This window comes from Protobothrops mucrosquamatus, unplaced genomic scaffold (genome assembly GCF_001527695.2).
Source record: "Protobothrops mucrosquamatus isolate PMUCROS unplaced genomic scaffold, P.Mucros_1.0 scaffold_152, whole genome shotgun sequence".
NCBI classification, from domain to species: Eukaryota; Metazoa; Chordata; class Lepidosauria; order Squamata; family Viperidae; genus Protobothrops; species Protobothrops mucrosquamatus.
Window position 1 is genome coordinate 624,561 of NW_015386228.1, and position 23,712 is coordinate 648,272.

The 23,712-nt window shown below is 36.4% G+C and overlaps 1 protein-coding gene across 1 annotated transcript in view; it reads right to left on the reverse strand.

Moving 5' to 3' along the window:
• Nucleotides 1–23,712, reverse strand: part of DNAH1 (dynein axonemal heavy chain 1) — a 155,559-nt gene that overhangs the window by 38,543 nt on the left and 93,304 nt on the right. Inside the window, exons 40-53 of the mRNA XM_029284897.1 lie at nucleotides 23,017–23,121; nucleotides 16,333–16,473; nucleotides 15,869–16,029; nucleotides 14,094–14,251; nucleotides 13,333–13,506; nucleotides 11,082–11,120; nucleotides 9,431–9,609; nucleotides 7,684–7,914; nucleotides 6,145–6,341; nucleotides 5,443–5,578; nucleotides 3,540–3,748; nucleotides 2,157–2,328; nucleotides 1,723–1,914; nucleotides 591–701 (exon numbers count right to left, since the gene is read on the reverse strand). Coding sequence (XP_029140730.1) covers nucleotides 591–701; nucleotides 1,723–1,914; nucleotides 2,157–2,328; nucleotides 3,540–3,748; nucleotides 5,443–5,578; nucleotides 6,145–6,341; nucleotides 7,684–7,914; nucleotides 9,431–9,609; nucleotides 11,082–11,120; nucleotides 13,333–13,506; nucleotides 14,094–14,251; nucleotides 15,869–16,029; nucleotides 16,333–16,473; nucleotides 23,017–23,121 — 2,205 coding nt within the window. The remainder of the gene's footprint in view (nucleotides 1–590; nucleotides 702–1,722; nucleotides 1,915–2,156; nucleotides 2,329–3,539; nucleotides 3,749–5,442; nucleotides 5,579–6,144; nucleotides 6,342–7,683; nucleotides 7,915–9,430; nucleotides 9,610–11,081; nucleotides 11,121–13,332; nucleotides 13,507–14,093; nucleotides 14,252–15,868; nucleotides 16,030–16,332; nucleotides 16,474–23,016; nucleotides 23,122–23,712) is intronic.

The following is a 23,712-nucleotide window of genomic DNA, read 5'->3' on the forward strand; positions in this document are numbered from 1 at the left end:
GGCTTTTTCAACAAGCGGGACTGACCTAGGGTGAATTTTAAATAGGGAAATTTTTTTTAAAGATTTTAATAATGACACAGCCATAAATATATTTGGTTTTTAATTGGTTTTATAGGGGAAATGTTTTTTGTGTTGTTTTTTAATATGCTGTGAGCCGCCCTGAGTCCCGTGGGGAGAAGGGCGGCATAGAAGTTGGAAATAAATAAATAAATAAATAAAATTCCAAATTCCTGGCTGTATGAAAAATCACTTTTTAGGAACATGGCTTAAAGAATACATTTTTACTTGAGAAGCAACTTACATTTTGAACTGTTTGGGTACTAAAGCAAAAAGCATGTAAGATATTTTGTCATCTCTGTAAGAAAATATATAATAATAGCAACAGTAAACAAGATTTTGTGGTTATTTAATCACATTCAACCTGTACTTCCTTACTATAAGTGTAGGCCAGGCCCTAGACAAAAGCAACACGGGTATGCAATGTAAATGCCTTCTTCAACATAGGAAAAATAAGATTTAGCATTTGCACATAATATGTTTATCTGCATTCATTGCTTCTGAAGATACATTGCAGAGCATGTAGTTAGTACCTGTATTTGTTCCATGGTCACGAGGGTGTCTTTGGCAGCCTCTGCCAGCAGGGGGCGAGCTAATTCTAGCTCTTCTTGCATTTTTGCTACATCATCTGCTGTTCGTAAAAGCTGGAGGGAAAGAAAACTATATATAAAATCCATCAAGGTGAATCTCAAAAGAAGAGAAGAATGTTGTGATCATACTTGAAAGAATTTAAGTGGGATAGAAATGATTTTCTCTTGTATCCTGAGTGTGTCAGTACACTACATGAACCAAACAGCCTAGTAAATCTGATATGGGTAACTTGTAGATTCTCTAATTAAGGCAGTCTCCTGATAGTTTGCTCAGAATAATGTGTGCATGCTTGTCATCAAGGTCTTTCAGATATAAAATTCTTGATCACAATTAAGTCAGAATAAGTATTAGTGCAATTTTGAGCATATGGTTAACTATGCCATGAATTAAATGGTAAATATAGATGTTTAACTTTGGTTTGACTCTGTAAATTGTAGTTATTTTTTAGTTTAAAGTTGTCAATGTTCGGCTTTCCCATGGTTTAATTATACTGTGCCATGTTTCTTATCATCTTTAACTTTCTCTGAAAGTAGTTTATTTATGAAATGTCTAAGTTTACTTTAAAAATGAACAGAATCCATCAGTACCAATAACAGCATTTTGACATTAGTTAAATTTAAAGTCTCAGTGACATCACTTGCATAATTCAGTCAGATTTAATGAACTGTCACTGATTTTATTGGGAACTAGGTTCAGTAACTTAAGCTAGATCCAGTCTTTGGAAAATACTCCCCCCCCCCCAAAAAAAACCCAGAAAAATGTTAGGCCAGCTTTATTCAGGAAAAGATAGCAACCAAATGTGTAGCTTTCGTCTGTGTATATATACAAACACATGAAAAGAAAATGAATGTCTGCTTATATCCAACACAAATGTGTTAGCAGTTATGGTGAATTTGGTGAGGAGGTGGTAATTTTGGTGTGGTAAAAGATTCTGTAACATTGGGTCCAATTTTAAAGTAATATCAAAAGTTGCTTTAAGACCTTCCAATACAGGAATCATTGCCATAATCCATTATGTGAAGTTCCTCTAAAAAGAGGGAGAAAGTCAATGTAAATGTTTCTAAAGAGTCCCACCTTATCCAATCCACTCTTCATCCTGTTCTTGGCAACTTTGAGCTCCTGTTTCTTTGTCCCTATCAAACCGATGAAGATACCGAGCAGCTCCAAATAGCTTTTGGGAGTGACATAGTTATGTCTTGCCAATTCTGCCAGATATGCCTTGCATTTAACTGCAACACTCTGATGAATCTCCACACACATTTGAATCTACAATATAGAAAAACACTTTTAAGAAACTTCAAGCACTTTTTAACAAAGTAGGCATTCTAATCAAATGAGATGATTTATGAAATACATATCTTAGGTAAATATCAAGTAGAACGTGAAAAATGGTTTACATTCCAACTACTAAAAGGAAACGAAATTCTAACGAATATCTTTGATTACCTGCTAAACTTTACAACATTTTTAACAGAACGCCAAATTTGTTCTAAGAGAGAGATACTTGCCATTCCTTCTAAAACTTCAGGAGTAAACTCAGCATCTGAGATATCTTTGAAAAAGGAAGCAGCAACAGATTCCAAGGCTTCTGCAGGCCATTCATTGAACCAGTCAATGGTACAGCAGGTTACCAGCGATGGGAACTGTCTGAGCCGGGCTCGGAATACCTCCCCAATAGGACTAAATTGTCAGGAAACAGAAAGGAGTAAGACAACTTCTTGTCAGAACAGATTGTGTTAGTTTTGTTTTATCGGAATACATTATAGGCAGGAAAGGCTGTCCTGGAGACACAACGAAGGGTACAATAAATTTACATACATTTGTTAATCTATAGTGGATGGTCACAGGTTATCACAAGATTTGTCATCCCCAAATTATCTGCAAGAACATTACCCCCTAAAAGCTACCAAGGCTGTTATGCTCTTAGTGGGAGGTTCCATTATAACTGAAAGTGGAAGCACTATGCCTCATAAGCTTTAATCCATCAAGTATCTGTAGACTTGAAGAACTTGGGCCAAGGACAAAAAGAAATCCCACGTTCTCAGCACTTCATTTCACCAAGATTAGAAAGGGAAGTTTAAACATGTAGTAATCCAAAGTAAAACCTTTAACTTTTAAGTTTTAGCTACTGAGAGGTGCAAAATAATGTGTAAAGGCTGGAGTGGGTGTGCGGGTGTGAGGGAGAGAAGCGGCTCAGAAGAGATACTTGCTGAAGGAAATGCTTAAGGCAAAGCCAAGCAGAGGCCTGTGGTAGCAGTAAAAATAATAATGGAATTGCTGTTTTAAAACCTCATCTTAGTACAAAACAGGAAGGGCTTAAATAGATAAACCCTCCTCCTTCCAAACTCTAACAAGCTCTAAGTGCCATGATATTTTCTGTGTCATAGAAAGGAAGAGTAACGTACCTCACGAATTCTTCCAGAATAGGAAAAATGGCAACCATGGCATATAGAGAACTTTTCAAGATACAAGTTTCAACTCAGGTTTTCACTTTGCCACAATGTTTGGAGAAACTTATATAGACCTAGGACCATATGTGTAATTAAATGGAGACTAGGATGGAAATACCATTGTCTTAAGTATTTTTTTTTTTTTTGGTAGCATGTTGGGCCAAATGTGAATGAATAAAGAGAACTCCCTGTCTTTCTTTTCAGATATTTTTAGAGCAAAGTCCCCCATTCTGGGGCTATGTAGACCTTTTGGATGACATCTCCCATCATCCCTGCTGGGATCAAGTGTTATCAGTCACAAATTGCTTTTGGTATCAGGCTTCGGAAGGTTGCTGTGATTATATAGATTTCTATGGTATGAATCACCATTAAAAGAGGAAAGTTGCTGAGAATGAAGAGTTTATTTTTCCTGTAAGCCATATGAACCAGGTTAGCTCATACCTCATACATAGGACTGTGTGGATATTACTGCGCACTCTTCCTGTGTATGCAGCCATCAGGTTGGCCTTGGTGGGTTGAAGTCCCTGGTCCTGAACAATTGGTTTCATAGCAGTCATAATCTGGTCTTGTTCATCTAGGGCATACAAGTTGGGTATGTCTCCTGAATTCAACAAGTTGTTGATATCCTCTAGGAAGGATTCACTTTTGATCTAAAAAAACATATATAATGATGTTATGTTCATTGTTTCAACTTTCTCCATGACCCCTCCAAAATACATCTATTTTATTTTTATATTAGCAGATATTTACCCATCCAACTAACAACCAGCCAACCAAACAATATGATTTCTGTATATTGAAATATTCAATATTCCTCTTTTTTCCTCTCTTCTTCTCCTTCTCCAGTACATGGTAAGGATATGCCCTTCCTGAATAGTCTTGTAACATTATTTGATAAACTTTATTTTTTCCTTTATTTTTTGACTTCCAAGAGCCATCGCAACAGAGTTCACTGTAAAGTTGTAATTGAAAGTAGAATACCTCAAGAATCTTATTTGATAATCAAATAAGGATTTGAGACTCATATTTCACCTTTTCTCCATAAACTATACTGGCTACCAGTCTGCTTCCAAGTGCAGTTCAAGGTGTTGGTTATGATATTTAAAGCCCTTAACGGCATAGCTCCAGGCTGCCTGATGAACTGTTTCATCCCACTAAGACCATTTGGGCTGGCAGAGAGGACCTGCTGGGAACTCGTTGGTCAAAGAATTCCAACTGTCGAGATCCAGAAGAGTCTTCTCTGCTGTAGCACCGGCCCTTTGGAACATCCTGCCCTTTAGTGTAAGATTTGCCTCAATTTCCTACCCTTCTCTGGCTCTGCAGGTTGGCCTGGGGACCTGATGGGGGAGTTCTACTCTGGAGGTGGCTGCAGATTGACAGTAGACTCCACTTCTTCACCCCCACTCTCTGCTCTCTACTTGCCCATCATTTTTAGTAGTCATATTGATGTATTTTCTTTGTTTTCTTTTTCCTTGTTTATTTTGGTTTCTCTATTATTTTACTTTTGCTTTGCTTAAACTTCCTTTTAATTTCTTTGTTTTTTTATTGTTGTGAGTCGCCTAGAGTAGCCCCATGGTGAGATAAGCGGCAAATTCTTCTTCTTCTTCTTCTTCTTCTTCTTCTTCTTCTTCTTCTTCTTCTTCTTCTTCTTCTTCTTCTTCTTCTTCTTCTTCTTCTTCTTCTTCTTCTTCTTCTTCTTCTTCTTCTTCTTCTTCTTCTTCTTCTTCTTCTTCTTCTTCTTCTTCTTCCTTCTTCTTCTTCTTCTTCTTCTTCTTCTTCTTCTTCTTCTTCTTCTTCTTCTTCTTCTTCTTCTTCTTCTTCTTCTTCTTCTTCTTCTTCTTCTTCTTCTTCTTCTTCTTCTTCTTCTTCTTCTTCTTCTTCTTCCTCTTCCTCCTCCTCCTCCTCCTCCTCCTCCTAATTCAAGAACTTTTTGGAAAGTAAAGCAATATTCTAGTAGAACTAGTCAGATGCAAATATAATATTAAAATGCTAAATATAAATGCACATATATTTTGTAATAAACTTTCCTTCCCATGTAAGGAATAGATAACAGGCTAAGAGTGAGTCATATAGAAGTATTACATAGATTCTAAAATGAGGCTTATGAGTTCCATTGTATGCATGCTTTTCTGGGATTAATTATCATTAAATTTAAGGAGAATAACATATAAATAGTTATAAATAGTACAGGATTGCATTATATGAGAGGCAGATGAGCTGGATAACCCCATTGTTGGGACTCTTCTGAGCACACTAATGACTATTATTCATGTAAGAAACATATTAACTAATACAGTACATGAAGAAATTCCAATTCTTGAATTTTGCCAATAGATTCGGTTACCTGGGTATCTGTAAACAGAAATGTAATAGACAGGCTTTGCAAGCCAGCCTTCAGCATGATCTTTTTGATATCTTCTCTCCACTCAGTCGGCCCATAGTTCTTGGAAAGCTCTATCTGGAAACATTCATAATCAGCTCTAAAAAGGAAGGAACCTGAATCAGGACACGAGCTACTCCTGTAAAGATGTTACTGAAGAACATCATTAGGAAGATTTCAAATGCTGCCACAATTGTTTTGACATTTTCATTACAAAAGTTGAGTTTACAAATGATGAAACAAGTCATTTTTAAAATAAAATAATAGCTTATTTCTTTAGCAACAAATATATTGAAGTGAACAGGTCAAAATCTGCTTGATAACAGCATAAGTATTTGATTATGACTTATAGTTTGACTTATGGAATTATTTTGCAATGATCCTTAGTGATCAGATGAAGTTGTTACTGCTGCTTTGCAAAAATGATCCTCCCCCCCCCCCCGATATTTTAGTAACATACCCAGATGGTTTTGTTGAACTTCCTACCATTGGAAACAATGATCTATGTCTTCACTGATGGAATATACATTTTATTCAGTTCCTAATTCCTGGTTTCCTATCTGTGGCATGCTAACTTGCAAAGCCCGGCTTCAAATAATTTGCATTCTAAGTAATCTGTCACAGCTCACTAGTTGCAGAAATGAATAACATGCATTTGTATCTTACATATGAGATGCCAGCTTAGTCAACGATTGTCTTCCACTACCACCAACACCCAACAAAAGAGCATTGCCCAATGCCTGGCGTAGAATACGCGTGATTCGGCATATGTGTGCCAAAGCATCCATGAATAGCACTAGCTTCATCTTAGTAGTATTGATCTGGTTGTATTCTTCCATATACTCTTCTATTACTTGTATAAGCTAGGAACAAAGCAAAAAGGAAGAGCAATAAGACCAGTTAGTTAGGAAAGGCACATTTTTGGAGGCCATCTTAGGAGAAGTACATCCCGTCTCTCTATTATCATCAGATTCTACTGATGATAATAAATGAAATATAGTTATTTGAAAGAATAAAATTAGAATCTGAGTTCCAAAACTGATATCTTCCAGACAACAAAGGGAAACATTGACTTTGATACCTGAGACCAAACACTGTACATAGAATTGTTGTTAATTGCGAAGTCGTGTCCGACCCCATCGCAACCCCATGGACAACGTTCCTCCAGGTCTTCCTGTCCTGTACCATCTTCTGGAGTCCATTTAAGCTCTTGCCTATTGCTTCAGTGACTCCATCCAGCCACCTCATTCTCTGTCGTCTCCTTCTTCTATTGCCCTCAATCTTTCCCAGCATTAGGCCCTTTTCCAGTGAGTCCTTCCTTCTCATTAGGTGGCCAAAGTATTTGAGTTTCAACTTCAGGATCTGGCCTTCTAAACTAGTATATTTAGTTTTCCCTCAATGAACAGAGGTCATACCAACAAATTGTATAAGATTCCAGAATACAATTCAATGTTTTAGCCATGATGGGCTTGATTAAGTCATCTAACTGCTCCTAGCCTGAACTACCTGAGCAACAGATGTGACCAACATTTGCTTACCAAAGAAGCCAGAATAATTAATGACTATAATTCATTTGGTGATCAAGAAAGAAAGCATACTGTTATCATTATTATTTCTGACTACATGGCAGTGAATGCAAAGGACATCATTCCTTATTAAAATCTTTACATTTTTACCCTCTGCTTAATTAACATTTTCTCAGTAAGCACACTCTCCTTCCACTTGGGAGTTCTGTGGGAAGGGTAATTACTTGCAAAGGTCAGCTGTAAAGATTTTAATGGCATTCACTGCAGTACTATGAACATAAAACTTGTTCCCTTTCCTAGTTTATTGCATTTTTCAAGCGTAAGTACTATGCTCAAGTCATCTGCATAGCAGATTCCCAACTGTTCTTTATTACTTGCCTAAACACCAAAAGAAGCAGGGGGCTTGGGAGGAAAGTGCATAATCTAGGTCTGTTCTATCCAGTTTCATCTATCATTCTCAGCATGCGTCTAGAGTTCAGTCTATCCTTGCACAACCTTATTCTTCTTACACAGAAAATAATAAATACTTCTAATATATGCTTCCCGTGTTAGCCCACATGTGCAACATATCTGGAATATCTTTCCAGACCCTATGTTATCCTTAACCACACCTAAATTATACATTGTGCAAACAGACATAGCAAACAGAAGAATCGGAGAAGTATCATATGCAACCTACTTTCTCTTTGTTATCGATCAGTTCATAAAGTTTCACATCAGACCCAGGCATCATGAAATCTCCATAGAGAAGGGGATCAAAAGGAACAACTTCATAAAAGCTGGTTTTCCATTTCAACATCATGTCCTTCATCAAGTCATCAAACCAATTTCGATCTTCATCATTAACTAGGCGATCACGGAACACACGACAGCTTTCATGATACCACAGCCTCAATAGGGGAAACTTATCCTGACAAAGAATTATAGTGAAAGTCTTTAGTAATGTTCCACGTTTATTTTCCACAGGACCCCAAACCATTTCTAAATCACACATATGGGATAGGCAGCTGTATAAATTTAATAAACAAACAAACGAATGAATAATCTTTTCTTTACATACTGGTCTAAACCCGAAGGTGCTTTTTCCAAAAGGCAACTGGACTTTCTTGGATTTTTTCCCCTTTGTAAACATTTCGCTTCTCATCCAAGAAGCTTCTTCAATTCTGAAGTTCTAAAGCAGCTTCTTGGATGACAAGCAACATGTTTTCAAAGAAAAAAACCCCAAGAAAATCCAGTTGCCTTTTGGAAAAAAAAACCACCTTTGAAACAACTATGATCTAGAATCTAGATCATATCAGATGCATATTTTTTTTTTTAATTTAATTTGTACCCCGCCCTTCTCCTCACCGGACTCAGGGCGGCTAACAGCCTTATAAAACCACAGTACAATAAATATCCATTAAAACCAAATTAAAAGAAAATATTTGAAGCGGCCAATCGTTAAAATTACCCTTAAAATACCCTTAAAAACCCCACTAAAATTCCCTAGGCCAGACCCGCTTGTTGAAAAAGCCNGATCACCCGGATCTCTGGGGGTAGTTCGTTCCAGAGGGTGGGGGCTCCCACCGAGAAGGCCCTCCCCCTGGGGGTCGCCAGCCGGCACTGTCTGGCTGACGGCACCCTGAGGAGACCCACTCTGTGGGAGCGTACCGGCCGATGGGAGGCAACCTGCGGCAGAAGGCGGTCTCGGAGATATCCAGGTCCGATGCCAAATATATCAGATATTTACATTACGATTTATAACAGTAGCAAAATTACAGTTATGAAGTAGCAACAAAAATAATTTTATGGTTGGGGGTCACCACAACATGAGGAACTGTATTAAAGGGTCGCGGCATTAGGAAGGTTGAGAACCACTGATCTAGATGATTGAAAATATCCATGGACACATACTGGTCTAAACAACCAACAACTCAGACTAAAGATAGTAATTAGTAGAAGTTTCCTTAAAGAAGGTTAAAATAAATATTCTCTCAATATATAGAATCTAACAATTTTTATATACTCCCTTTCTCAATTTGTTATACTTATTAAATTGCTAACAATGTGAATGAACTAATAAACAAAAACCTGGTATAGAACTTGGTGCTATATATCCAAATTGTTCCTTCACACTCAGATGGAGTTTGCCTATTTCATATTAATCATGGATAGTCTAGATAAAAATGTGATTGGCTGAATCATACAGATGTGATTCATTTGCTGTTACCACCAAACACAGAAAAAACTATTTCATTTTTTAAAATCTCAAATACATTTTAAGTAAAGTCAATGTGAATTTCTAAATTAAAAAAGATCATCTTTAATGTGATCTATGTGATCTAATGTGATCAGAAAAGGATAATGACTCAGGATATTAATTAGAAAATTAATTATAAGTCCTTTTTGGTAGGGATTCCAGCCAATGTTATGAGAACAGTACTCACCACAATTTTAGCTGGATCTGCCATCAGCATTCCTTGGAAAACCTTGGAGAGATCCCTTAAATTAAATGTGTAATGAGATTTTGCTGGAGTGGGCAATAGTTGGGATGTGATGGTTGAATACACATATATTGTAGCATCAACGAGAGGTTCATTCAGATCTGCTATTTGAGGGCATCCAGCTAAAAGAAAACAAAATTTCTGATCAGTCTTGCAGGGAGGACTTCTCAAAAAAGACAAACTGAATATTGGTTGCATGACAATATAGAAATCTGGCATAGGACAAAGCAAGATAAATATTTCACAAACAGATTAAGAAAATATTCTATTATCTTTATTCCTGAATCTACTTTGTACCAAAGCTTTATTTGTTGTTCAATGTTCAGTATTAAAGATATAAGGAATGACTGTGGTGATGGCAGAGATTTGATGACATAACAAAAAGAGAGTGCATATAGTAAGGTCCATTGTGAGGGATGAATGTTTGTTGAAAGAAGAGGAAATTTGCATTTAAGAGCATTCTTCTATCCTCTGTATATGAAAGAGAGAGCTGGTTATTAGGAAAAGGATAAAGTAAATTGAAATGAAGTGGGAATAGTTTGAGTGTGTGTGCTAAAAAAAAGAGAATCAAGAAAGGATGAATGCTGAAGGAGAGTTCATTGAGGAACATATGAAACATGAGGGACATACAAAAGAATTACCTTAAGATGGTTTAGTCATATAGAGAATGAAGGAGAGTGCAAATACATGAAGGAAGATAGAAAGAGAGATCAAGACCAAGTGGAAGTTCTAAAAAGTCACGGTTGGACTGAGTTAATATAAACCTGAAAAAGGAAATCCTGAGAAATTTAAAGCATAAAAGTCCATAAAGTATAAAATATGGAACAGTACATGGATATTATAGAAAGAAGATGATTTCTCACTGGCTCAAGGTTGACTCAGCCTTCCATCCTTCTGAGGTGGGTAAAATGAGGACCCAGATTATCATCACAGGATGTAAGCTGTTCCAAGTGAGGCAGCCTTTTGCAATTCACTGATGGTGATTTTGTTAATGCCAATAATGTTCAAGTTGTGCTCCAGAGGTTTTGAGATTGCTTCTAAAGCACGTAATACTATTGGTACTGGTAGAGTCTTGGCTTTGTTTTGCCACAGTCATTCTACTTCTATTTACAGGTCTTTTGTTTTGTGATTCTCTCCATTACTTTCTCTTTTCTCTTATCTTCAGGTATTACAACATCCACCATTCAGATTTACTTGTCTTTCTTTTCAACAATTGTTAAGTCTGGGGTGTTATATGACAAGTGCTTGTCGGTTTGAATACTTAATTCTCAGAGCACTTTAGTGTCTTCATATTTTATTATTTTGTCTATTTTGTGGTCCCACCACTTCTTGTTTGCAGGCCAGTGATATTTCTTGCAGATATTCTAATGCAACATTGCTGCTGCTTTGTTATGCTGTTATTTGTAGTGAGCTTGCATTATTATATTTATAATGATTATAATTATATTACTATTATCAATTGTACACAAACTCCTTGCTTTCATTTAATAAAGCCCAAATCTGAAGGATGCATCACAAATTTTATAAATAAGTAACTGAAAAAGTATATTTCTAAAATGTACCACTAATATAATTCATATTTTAAATTACTTACGGACTGGCTCTCTGTAACATATTTCTCCTAGTTTTCCAGCTAAAAATCAAGGGAAAAAAAATAAAATGTTTATTTTTTTTTTTACAAAAAGTTCCATCTTCAAAACAGAAATGGGGGGGGGAGTTATTTTGTCCCAAAGACCCTCTGCCTTGGAAGGAAACTTTTTGGCCCTATCTGGAAAGTTGATTTTTCTCTTGGTTCTGCTCTTGTTTTGCTGTGCATCCCAATATTTTTCAGCTTTTTGGTACAAACAAGCTTTTGCTTCAGTTTCAGCTACAATATAAGTCTGTTAGAGAAGTAATACCGACTTTGAACCTAATTTTTATTATTTCGAGCAAGCTTTGCAAACCCCATTGAAAGAAGTTGTTCAGACTGATAGTCTTTCTTTTTATAGCTCTCATTTCTGATTTAATAGAAACAGAAGCAATGGCATACAGTTACAAAAAGCTTTCTAAGTAACAATGTGCACACTATACATAATGAAAATGTAGAGGAAAACATTTGCTGAATGGGAGCAAAGTAACTTTTATTACTCCAGTAACTATGATGCTCAGAGGGTACTATACTTTTTAAGTGCTATTTTTTTTAAAAAAAAAATAAAAAAATATTTTACTGGTTATCTGGAGAGAGTTTTGAAAAGTTTATGGTAGGGTTTTTATTTTATTATTTGTGCCATGCCTTTATTATTTTTACAAATAACTCAAGGCAGCGAACATATGCTCCTTCTTCCTCCTGTTTCCCCACACACAAAAAAACCTTTCAGTGTTCTGAGGCCAATGGAAGCAAAGATGATTAAAGATTGGCTTCAAACACATTTGTGTGAGATTGGGAAGTGGAAATAGAGTACAAACTGTGCCAGGTTGAAGTGTCCTCTCCCTCATACAGACAAGAACACATTGTTTATCTTGTACTCACATATACATGCCAGTATCTGGGACGAGCAAGAGAAATTGTAGAGAAGGGAAGATTAAAGTTGCAATCCCTTCCTCATTACCTAGTAGCCAGCAAACAGGCCCAACTGGTGATTCAGGAAGAAAGTATTTTTCTTCTGGATTCCCAGCTTCCTGACTGTGTGCTGGGAATTTTTCTCAGCACAGGTAGTCTTCATTTATTGACTGCAATTGGGACAGGTTATTAGGTCATGAAGTGACGGATTTGCTAAATGAAAAATCACATGACCGCCATCATGCTTAAAAATGTATACAGGACAACACATAGTAACTCACTGTAATGGCAAACACAGGATTGAGACACACACACAGAGAGATGCTGTAAAAGTCATAAACACGGGCATTGATCCAAAGGTTACTTTTACAGCATTGCCCTAACCATGAATGGTTACTCTCTGAGACAATTGCTAAGCTAGGGCTACCTTTATGTAAATATATCTGGATATGTTTCCTCTTCATGCTTTTTCAAAGGAAAACATGTACTGATTTATTTGCTTGTTTGTTTATTTGTTTATTTAAATTTTGGGGCTGCCCAACTCCAGGGGACTTTTCTCGGAGAATGGCAGGAATGCAGATGAAGTTTCCCACCAAAAAAGGAAAAGGGGTATCTTCACAAACTGTTTGAAAGTGGTCCTAATGCTGACTCAACTTTCCTGGCCCCTTCCATTTCTCAGACAGCTATGGCTGCAGTCTTAGAGGGCTAGAGAAAGCATCACAAAAGCCTGACTTTCCCCGCCAGTGGCCTGAAGAGGGGGCTTTTACACTAGCTTGCACAAGGACTCTTGTCATGCTGTTCAGACCTTACAAATGGCAGAATGTGGGGGAGTTTTTAATGACCAGCTAAATGTTCCATACATTCTGGAGCTAACAGAAGCTTGAGAAGCCAGGGAACTTAAGACATGTTTTTCTTACAGTACCTATAAGATGTATATATCTTTACACATCCCTCTTGAAGAGGGAATTCCTCAAGTACATAAAAACTTGAGATTATGTAAAATGTCTTATTTTTCAATGGCCCAATTTTGCCTCTCACTCCTCATTGTATGGTAATATTCCATACAATAAGAATACTGAACATGCAATCTAGCATTTATCTAGCAATATCTGACAGTATTCTAGAAAAAGATAATGCATAGCACACGACCGCTTTATAGATTCTATTATGATTTCATTGTCTGCCCAGACAGGACTAGCAGTCCAAATAACAATCTCTTGGAACAACAGGATATACCTCCCGAAAGTTATAGATCACCTAATAGGAGAGCTAGGAAAGAGAAAGAACCCTGCTTCACATAACCCACCCATCCAACTGCCAAGAATACTGGAGAAGATTTTCTTCTTGCTGGTGTCCTCCATCTCAGTGAATGAGAGATAGTTGAAGTGGCGTGTGAAGCGTGGTGTAACTGCATTTCTTCCTCCCCCTGGTGGTCCCATAGCACCAATAAAGTTAATATCCACTAATTTCTTAAAGGTACCTGAAAACAAGCAAAAGCATGCTCAAGATGAATGAAACATTAAAATATCACACATGTCAACGCTTAACATCAGATGTTCTTGCTTTGACAACATATGGAGATACATCCATTTTCCTTTACTTTAAGTTTTTCTTTTAGAGTTAGAATTAGATGATACTGGGAGGGAGGAGGAGGAATGTGCATGGGAGATTAGTTAGACAAAACAATACTGTATAATGGTGAGAACCAAGGCTGTTTGTAATAAGATGATAAGACATGGCAGGATGAAGAACTGGGTGGAAAGCCAGCATTTCAAACTATTTGGAGAATGTGATTTATGACTGTTAGTTAGAGGAGGGAATTGTGCTTTGATAAGGGGAAGCCAGATTTTGGCTTGGACTACATACTGATGTGTTGATACTCGAATAAAGATTCTTTAAGGTAAACAATGCCTCGAAGTTCTTTGAAGAGTTTCATCTGTCAGAACCATAACAACACCCCCCCCCCCAGCAGACAGATATGTAAGTATACCAGTACAGATTTAAAACCGACTTGCCGGTTCTGTACAGTGTTTTGTACAGAAATTAGATACAGAACTTGTGTCTTACCAATTTGTTTCCTATCGTACCAGCCTTTATGATCCATCCACTGCCGAAGAAGCTCAATGGGTGGCTGGGCACCATAGGTCTCTAATGCTGGCATGTTCAGATCATCAATGAAAAAAATGAAATACCGGCCAAGCGGGGGGCCAAAAACTCCCTTACGCCTGCATTTAACAAGACAAAAATAAAAATTACTGGGTGGAATACAGGATATATGATAATGCTTGTTGGAGATGTATTTATTAACTATATATATACAGTTATATATATATTACATATATACTATATTTAATATATATAGTATTAAATATTTAATATACTGCCAAGAATATAGTAAATATATATTTAATATATTCTTGCCAGTGTGCATAAGGTATAATAATGCAAAAAAAAAATAAAATTAAAACATTCATTGTATGGTTAAAATTAAACAACAAACAATCATAAAACTCTCCAACTAAATGAACAAAACAACAAAAACATAATTAAAAGGGTAAACGATGGTGCAGTGCATGACCTTAGGACAGTGGTGCCTAACTTTTTCTATACCCCGCATCCATAGAACGCTTCTGATATATTCTCGCACCCCTTACAAAAGTTCGAAATAACGGCAATGAATTATGCATATACACTATAATTTTAAAAACCCAAGTTTTCGCACCCCCTGGAATATCGTTTCCCACCCCTGGTTGGGAACCCCTGCCTTAGGAGAAGGGTCTGCAACGGAATTCAATTTCCTGAAGACCAACCAAGTGGGGACTAGCCTGAATTCTGCTGGGAAGCTATGCTCTGTGCTGCCATGGGTCTGCAGAATTACTGGTGTACATTCCCAGTGCCAACAGTAAGAATTTATTGTAAGTGAAAAATGATTTATTGCTCAGATACTTCACATATCTTAGAAGAATCCTTAGTACAGAATTTTTGCAGTTCTTCCACATTTCTTGATAACACAAAGCCCCTCAGTGGGGTAGATGTAAGTTACATTTCAATTTCACAGAAATGCATGTCTTACAAATCCACTCATAAACAATTTATGTCATATATAATGTTCCTTGAGTGCACATCCACAATCATGTGTTTTTATCATTTGATTTTATGTGATCTGATTAAAAAACCATTCTGAATAGCAAGAAATAATATTATAAACTCAGTAACAATTATTGATGTAATAGGTACACATTTCAGGGCCCATATTTTTCCAATATTCTTTTGCCCATATTACTAACTTGGTTTCTTTTTGCCACACATCACATGAGAAGTCATTCCTTAACATTTGGTTCTTATTTCAAGCTTTTAAATTATAGGCAGATCTTCACTTGCAACCATTCGTTTAGTGACTGTTCAAAGTTACAGCAGCATTAAAAGAAGTAACTTATGTCCATTTTTCACACTTATGACCATTGCAGCATTCCCATGGTCAAGTGATCAACATTCAGACACTTGGCAACTGGTATGTATTGATGATGGTTGCAGTGTCCTGATCACCTTTTGCAACCCCCTGACAAGCAAAGTCAATGCGGAGGCCAGATTTCCTTAACCATGTTACTAACTTAACAATCGCAGTGATTCACTTAACAGCTATAGGAAGAGGCAATAAAATAAAGCAAAAGTCACTTAACAATTGTCTTGCTTAACAATGGGTTTTGGACTTAACTGTAGTCATAAGTTGTGGACTACCTATATGCATTTTAGCAGATTTGGAAAGCAAAATCAACTAATATATATAGAAATAAATAAAATAAACAGGAAGAAAATTAGAGAACTGTTTTAAGACATAGTACCTTTTATCCAGCTTGCTGTCAATGAGATCCTGGGTTTGGTTGGCTGAAGTTCGAGCAGAGAACATCAGAAAATGGCTGATATATTCTAATGGCAGGTTCTTCAGAAGCTTGTCTGCTATAGTGAGTGTTTTTCCAGTTCCTGTAGGACCAATACAAAGAACCTATATATGGAAAAGAAAATTGTAATTATGTATTTGTGGATACACTTGCCAAATATACATCCCCCCAAAAATGATGCTTAATTATAACTTTTCTGCCCAGCAAAAGTCAGATAAAACATGGAAAGATTAAATAACTTTTAGATTACAATGCCAATCAGAAATGCAAGAATAATGAATGCATTAACAGTAGTCATGTTTCTGGCTACTTGAGAAAAGTGCTCCTAATAGTCTAATTGTGCAACAGAATGCTTGCATTAGTATAATATTAATTGTACCTATTTGAAAATCACGACACACACATACCGGTTTGTGATTAGTCAGTAACATTTCTAAGAGGTATGCCATTTGGACAGTGTTCATTGTAGGTACAATAATATCACAATAGCTGGTATCAGGCACCATTGTAAACGCTGTAGAAGAACCCATCCAATTCTGCCAGGATATCTAAGAGAGATGGAGGTATTGATGAAAAAGAGAGATTATACGGTTTAAATTATCCTGTATCTGATATAGAAATGGATTTGCAAGTTCTTACCCTTCTAGCTACAGTGGCATGCATACTTAAAATGCTATTGTGCCATTGGAAAAATGATTGGCCTTCATCAAATTAATATTAATCACAATAAGCCCAATTGGAAGTGGGCTGTGCTGACTCTTCCCTAAATACTGCTTCATCCAAACTGAGGACTTCTTGTCAAAGAAGATTTGGATTTGGGGAGGAAGTAAAATTTACATGGACATGGAAACAGGGATGGATGTATTAGTGACTTTACTTTAAAAATGATCCTCCTTCCAGTATACTTTGAAAATGAAATCATGACAAGATGTACTTTGGAGAGAAATGCCATCTGGAGCACTGTTTTTGGTGCCATTAGCACCCATTAGCACAATCTCCACAGCTCAATCAAAGAGGCAGAAAGAGATGCTCCTAACATAGTAAGTTTCTGATGCTCCGCCTCCACTTCCCCTGAAACAAACAAACAATCAACAACAAAATCATTATAGCCTTCTCATGAACTATCAGAATTACTCCTTCAATTTTATACCCACACATACGGATGCAGGTGCGCAGATGCCACATGCTATCTATCAGCACTTCCTCCTCCAAGGTGTGTGATTAAACCGAACAAAAGAAAAGGGAAGGAGTTAGGGAGATATGCACATGGACTGAAATATATATTTAAAAGTAATGAACGGAGGCTAGTTCTTAATAGCTATTTTATAATTAGCAAGCCATGGCTTGCAGGCTGCCTCCAGCTAACAGCCTCTCTCTTTCTTTCTTTTTTCAGCCCCTAGAAAAGATTGTAGTATTAAAAATACGTAGGCAACTGCTGAATAATGGTAGTGTGATTTCAGGCTATTTTCTTTTCTCTCACTTTCCCCTTTATTTTTGCAAAACAAAAACAGAAATTAGAAAGAATGAAATGAAAACAGCACTTAATGCTGTGTAAGTCTTTTAATGCTCTTAAAATTCTCCTTCCCCATTTTTAAAATGTTTTTTTTCATTTGTGCTATATATAATTTGTTATTGATTCTCTCTATATAATTTGTAAAAGAACATGGTTCATTTGAATTCTGGTTTATATTTATGTCCATTTGCCTTTGCGAAATATATCCAGAAGTCATAGGATTCCCATCTGCAAATAAATTTCTAGTTCTATAAAATCCTGTATCTTCATGCAGCACCAGCTCTCTGGAATGTAGTGTCCGAGATCCAGATGCTTCCCATCCTGATACAATTCTAGAAGACCTTAAAAACCTGCCTCTTCTCCCAGATTTGGGCTAGGGTGATTGGAGAACCATGTTAGGTACATGATCGATTGTGGTGACCTGATCTATCATCAGTTTATTGTGATGCTTTTATCTGGGTTGAATATTTGTTGTTCTGTTTTTATTCTGTAAACTACCATGAGTCAATTGGAACCGGAAGATGTCTAGGTCAAACAAACAAATAAACAAACAAATAAAATCTCTTGATAAAAAGCCTCTTTGTCCTGTCCTTCAGGAAATTAATAAAAACCTGGTTGTTTTACCAAACCATGGGAGCTGGCTGGCTGGAGCTATTCTTTTTAAGGATGAACTGATTTTATTTATCCAAGTGTGTCTCATTTTTTGCATATTTTTATAATATATAATTTTGTTTTAACTTTTGATTTGAATTGTTTTTAATCACAAGTACATATTGGGAAATTGTACACCGCTCAGATTAGAGCAGCTTAGAAGTCTGGGGGGAAAAAAGAAAGGGAGGCTTTCGGCTTTCGAGGTGCTTTCGGATTGAAAGAATTAGCAAGTGACATCACCGTTGCCCTGGGGACACCCAGTTGGGGGCTCCTTTCATGTACTTGGCAGGAGCTGGAGTGAAGGACAAGAGCTCAACCCTGCCCCCCTGGCAGCTCTCGGGTCTCAAACACGGGCTCGCTAATCTCCTGTCTAGCATTCCAAGCACTCAAGCCACAGTGCTCCTGTACCATATTTACTAAGCAGGAAAGAATAAAGAAGCCTCATATTAAGGGAGCAGACCTGGAGCAAGATTACCAACTTGAACATCTTTCTTGGTTTATCCAAGCAAATCATCAGCAACTTTGGAAATGTTTTATTTTACAGAAGTTCCTTGTTAGCTTGAAAATAAGGCTTTTTCTTCCCTATTTTAGAAGCTGAGATAATAGAAAGTTTGCTGGCAAATGTGAACAGAATGTTGCTGCTAGAGCTTTAACTTCCCCTTGTTTAGCCTCTGTTGCTGACTTTCATTAAAACATTGACAGGGAGACTTTTATTTTACTTTACTAAAGTTTAGGATCGGTTATTTTAAATGCTGCATAGCTCTGCCCTACTAACTATTGCTTCTACTGGTAGGTATAACTGATTCATTATAACAATGAACTTATTTTCAAAAGCATTTCCAATAACAATTTGAAAGTAAATTGAACTTGTACTGTCAAGTGCTTTAAAAATCTGGTGGGGAAAGACAGTGACATTTTAATATAATGCTATGTAGTTTTAAATTTAATAAAGTCCATTCTATTTTTTTAGAATAGAACTATACTTTGGAGCAATGTGTATTGTTTATGAACACATTAAACCTTTCACCGGTATTGTAGTAAATGTATTTTAAAAATTAATTTAACAAGGCAATAGGTCAATATGATTATGAGAAGAGTCTTTGACTTGAGAATAATGAAAAACTGTATTTATTTCAAAAAATCCTGAATTTTTGTCCCTAGGAACATGGCATTATGTAAAAAACACAGATCATTTTCCCATTAGCATAGCATCTTTTAAAGTAATTCAGCCAATATTGTACTAAAATAACAGTAAAAAGGATAGATTTCTATTATTTCATGATGATTGGATGAGGCTGTAAGACTCACTTTAAGAGCCGCTTTATGGTGAGATAGGCAGCAAATAAATAAACAAACAAACAAACAAACAAACAAATAAATAATGAGGAGCATAGCCATTTGTTAAAGATTGGAGCTCCTTAAAAAAGTGACATATGACCAAAGAGGGTGCTTCCACATGGAGTCCTTGCATTACTCCAGTATCATATCAAAATGTTTGTGATCTCATACCATCATATGTGCTTGGTAGATGTGTCCGTTTATTCCCAGCTCAGAAACGATGTATGCGAATTCACATTTGAAATGCTGAGACTTATCCATGGGCCATTTCTTCACCATCAGTGGCATTTGTGTCACCCCAGTTTTGATTTTTGGTGTTAACCTAGCCTCTCCCTTCCAACAGAGTCTAGCCACCAGAGCATCATGCTGAGATACTACCGTTTCACTGCTTAACAACCAGTTAAAATGGTGTATTGTTAATCAAATGCATATAAAATCGACCAAAAATATGGATGGGGGATAACATTGTTTGAATGTTGAAGGGATCCTGATTGGTTCATGGTCTTGTTTCAATTTGGAAGCTGATGGTAGTATAGAAGTTTACTGTTTGCCTTTAAACTCCTTTTGAGGGGCTGGGGAGTGAAAATGGTAGTGATATAAAACTGTCTGGAGTCTCACTAATATTGACTGTGAGGTTTGATAGATATTAGTTATGCTCAGGGTAGGTTTTTACAAAAGTTGAATAATAATTTGCTTGTCCAGTCATTTATTACTGGTACTGAAGTCGAATTTCTTAGTTGTGACTTGGCACAAATGGCTTATTTTAAAGCCATTTGCCTTTGTTTTGCTACTTTCACTTGGAAACCCAGAGGTTTTTTTTCCAGCTCCTCCTCTCTGCCTTAGACATCTGCACCAACACACACACACACACACACACACACACACACACACACACACACACACAAATGCACACACACTGTTGCACAACATCCAAACACCTTTTCTCAAGGTAACATTCCAGCTCTGCGAGAAGATGAGGACCAATGATTCTCAGCTCAGAGTAGGCAGTTATATAAGCAATCAGCAACCATTCAGCTTCAAGGCCATGAATCATCACAGCAAGAATCCATTAATTCCTGAGAGAGGCAGGGGTTTGCACCTTTGTGCATTAAAGAGGCACTAAGACATACAGATAGTAGCAGTGGAAAATTAACTATTTTGTTTGGCTTGATTCTTTTTGCAATCAAGATTCTTAACTAACAAAATGGAGGCTGTGGGCCTATTGCTAATAGTGATCTGGGAAGTATGTTTATCTGTGTAAAGTTAGACAGCCCATGATTTATTGCTGAATTTGGGTTGGGGAGCCAAATGCTGAAAAGTCACATTTCCTCAAGAGTGAAAACAATGGTTGTGCACTTCAAAATTTACAGTTTTTACAATATTTACTGATTATACAGCATTTGCCTGAAAAGCAATTTCTAAAACAAGCTCCAGTTAATATTCTTAGATTTAAAATTCGTGGAGAAACATAGTAGTCAAAAAACAGGTTACCAATAGTTACTTAGAGAATTCATATCAAACCTGAGCCTTAACATTGGGAAAAATGGCACATTTCCCTGAAATGTTCTTTCTCTGCAAATATTCAAGCTAGGGACTTATAGTTCATTACTGTACCAGTTTCCATAACCATTTAAAACAACAATACACATACAAAATATTTTTCGCTGGTTAAGTTTATGGAACTATATGCATTATGCAATTTTATCTACTGGTATTACAAAGTTAAATGTTCTGATTTTATGGTCTTAATGGTAGGGTGAGAAAATTATTTTTGGACTCCAGCAGATAAAGTGCTCTGTGAAGCTGTGAACACACTCAATTGATTCTTTTGAATGATTTGAAATATGTCCACAGTGTTAAAAATGCCATATTCTCGATTTGAGAGTGATGATTGTATCTCCGAAGAATTAATCTCAGAAAGTATAATATTATATGATTATGAATGAAGTTAGAGCAATAATTTATGCATGCTTGGATAGGGCAGATTATTTGCTCTTTAGGCACTAGAATCTGTAAATGATTTGAAAAAATATATATGTAAATATATATGTATTCAATCAAGTAATGATCATATCATCAGGTATGATAGCTTGAGTAAAGAACAAACATTGCTTTGTAAGCTTTTGTTGTAAAGGAAGAAAAAATATTCATATTTTACTCACAATATTAACATGAACAAATGATCTCCCGAATAGATCATGGATATAAATAAAATATATATATTAAAAATGTATTATATTAAATGAACTAGTTTCAAAAAGGGAAAAAGGAGGATCCAGGAAACCACAGACCAATCAAACTGACATTGATTCTCGAGCAGAAAACAAATGATCAATCTAGAGAATCTTGAAGTAATTAACAGAAGCCAGCATGGATTTGTCAAGAACAGATGTTACCAAACTAATCTTATGTCATTGTTTGATAGGTTAACTTTCTTAATAGATGTTCAGATTTCTGTAAACGTAATATAATATACTTTGATGAAGACAGCTGCAGTTTATTCCTTTCAATAAAATTTGTTAGTGGGCTACCAGACTTTTTCTGAGTTTTGGCTACCATAGATTAACATGGCTCTCTTGCTACATGACTGCAGCAAAGGATTTAATGATTAATTCCAAAATCTTACTTCAAATCCATCTGGATTCTTAGTCCATTTGTAACTTTCCAAAAACCTGTATTTAAAACTTCTTTTGCTAAGGATTGGAAGAAACTTAATTGATGCTGTAAAACCTCTCATTCCAGGGGTTCCTAATAGTCAAAAAGCAGTTCACAAGCAATTTCTTAAACTGACTAGAAAAGGAAGTATGCAAATCCAGTGTCCCTTGGAAGGTGTCCACCATGGTCGAGCAAGATAGGTATTTCCTTGTCTCCCAGAGATCTAACCCCCCCTCAAAGATCTTCTAAACTCACCACCCACTGTTCTGCAGTCTCCCCGTGAGGAGCAACTGCATGGGATACTTATGGGTGATCTCAGGTTCTATCATTGTCCAGAGAGGCATTACAGAGTACTGATCTACTTGCTACAGACTTAAATAAAGTATATGCATAATCTGATATACAAGTAGCCTTCACTTACTGATCATAATCAGGACTGGCAACTCTGTTGCTATGTGACACAATAATTAAGTGAAACATCACATGATTGCACTGCATTTAGGTTTTCAGTTGCACTGTGGTCAATAAATGTATCACTGTGGATTGTTAAGCACAATAGCATGTGACCATGATCTGCAACTTCCAGCCACTTCTTCACTGATTTAGCTTGTAGAAAGCTGGCTGTGAAGGTTGGAAATGGTGATTAAATGCATACAGGATGCTATAAGCATCACAAATGTACATGGTTGCAATGTGACTATGGGGAGGCTGCAATGTCCAGAAGTTCAAGGACCTTGTAAATCTACTTTTTCAGCATTGTTATAAATTCAAACGGTAACTGAACAAGGTGGCTGATAGATGAGAACTATAGCTGTAGCCCTTTTACAAATTAATTTGAGAGAAAAAATTCATTAGCAGATGTAGTAAGCCTGTATAATTTGCAGAGTTGTAAATATAATAAAAATATTAAATAAAATTATAAAATATAATGTACCACCTCTACAATATCTTCATCCTCATCTTCTTCAATATTACTAATTCCAGCATCATCCAGTTTATAGTCGTAAACCATCCCTTTTCCTGGGAATAACAGTTGAATCTATGGAGTGGAAGCATGTTAAATAGAAATAAGTGTGGAGATAACATTAGAGCGATTCCATCCAATTTATCTCCCAAAATGATTCATGAAGAAATTACTATATAAATGATATCTGTCAGATAGTTGGCCGGGCAATAATGAAATACACAGGTTCTTAGAAATGTGCAACATCTTTCTTCAAGCCATTTCTTTTATATGAAGCAAAGATTCAAAAGAAGAGCAGACAACGTAAGATGCCCCACCAGGAACAAAAAAGAAGAAAAAGAATAAGAAAACCTAAAGACCTGGCAGGACAGAAAAAGAAACCAGAAGCTAAATAAATAAATCAAACTGAACTCAGAGGAAAAAAAATGCATAACTCTACAGAGAGTGACAATAGACAGACAGAGATTAATTGTAAATTTATTGGAATATTTGGATAAGAATAATCAAATACCTTCGGCCTTTATTTTTCTTGATGCAGAGAAGGCCTTTGACAAATTGGAATGGCAGTTTTTACATAAAGTGTTGGACTATATGAACTTTGGAGACCAATTTAAAACAGCTATAAAGGCAATATATCAAAAACAGACTGCTCAGATAATTATAAAT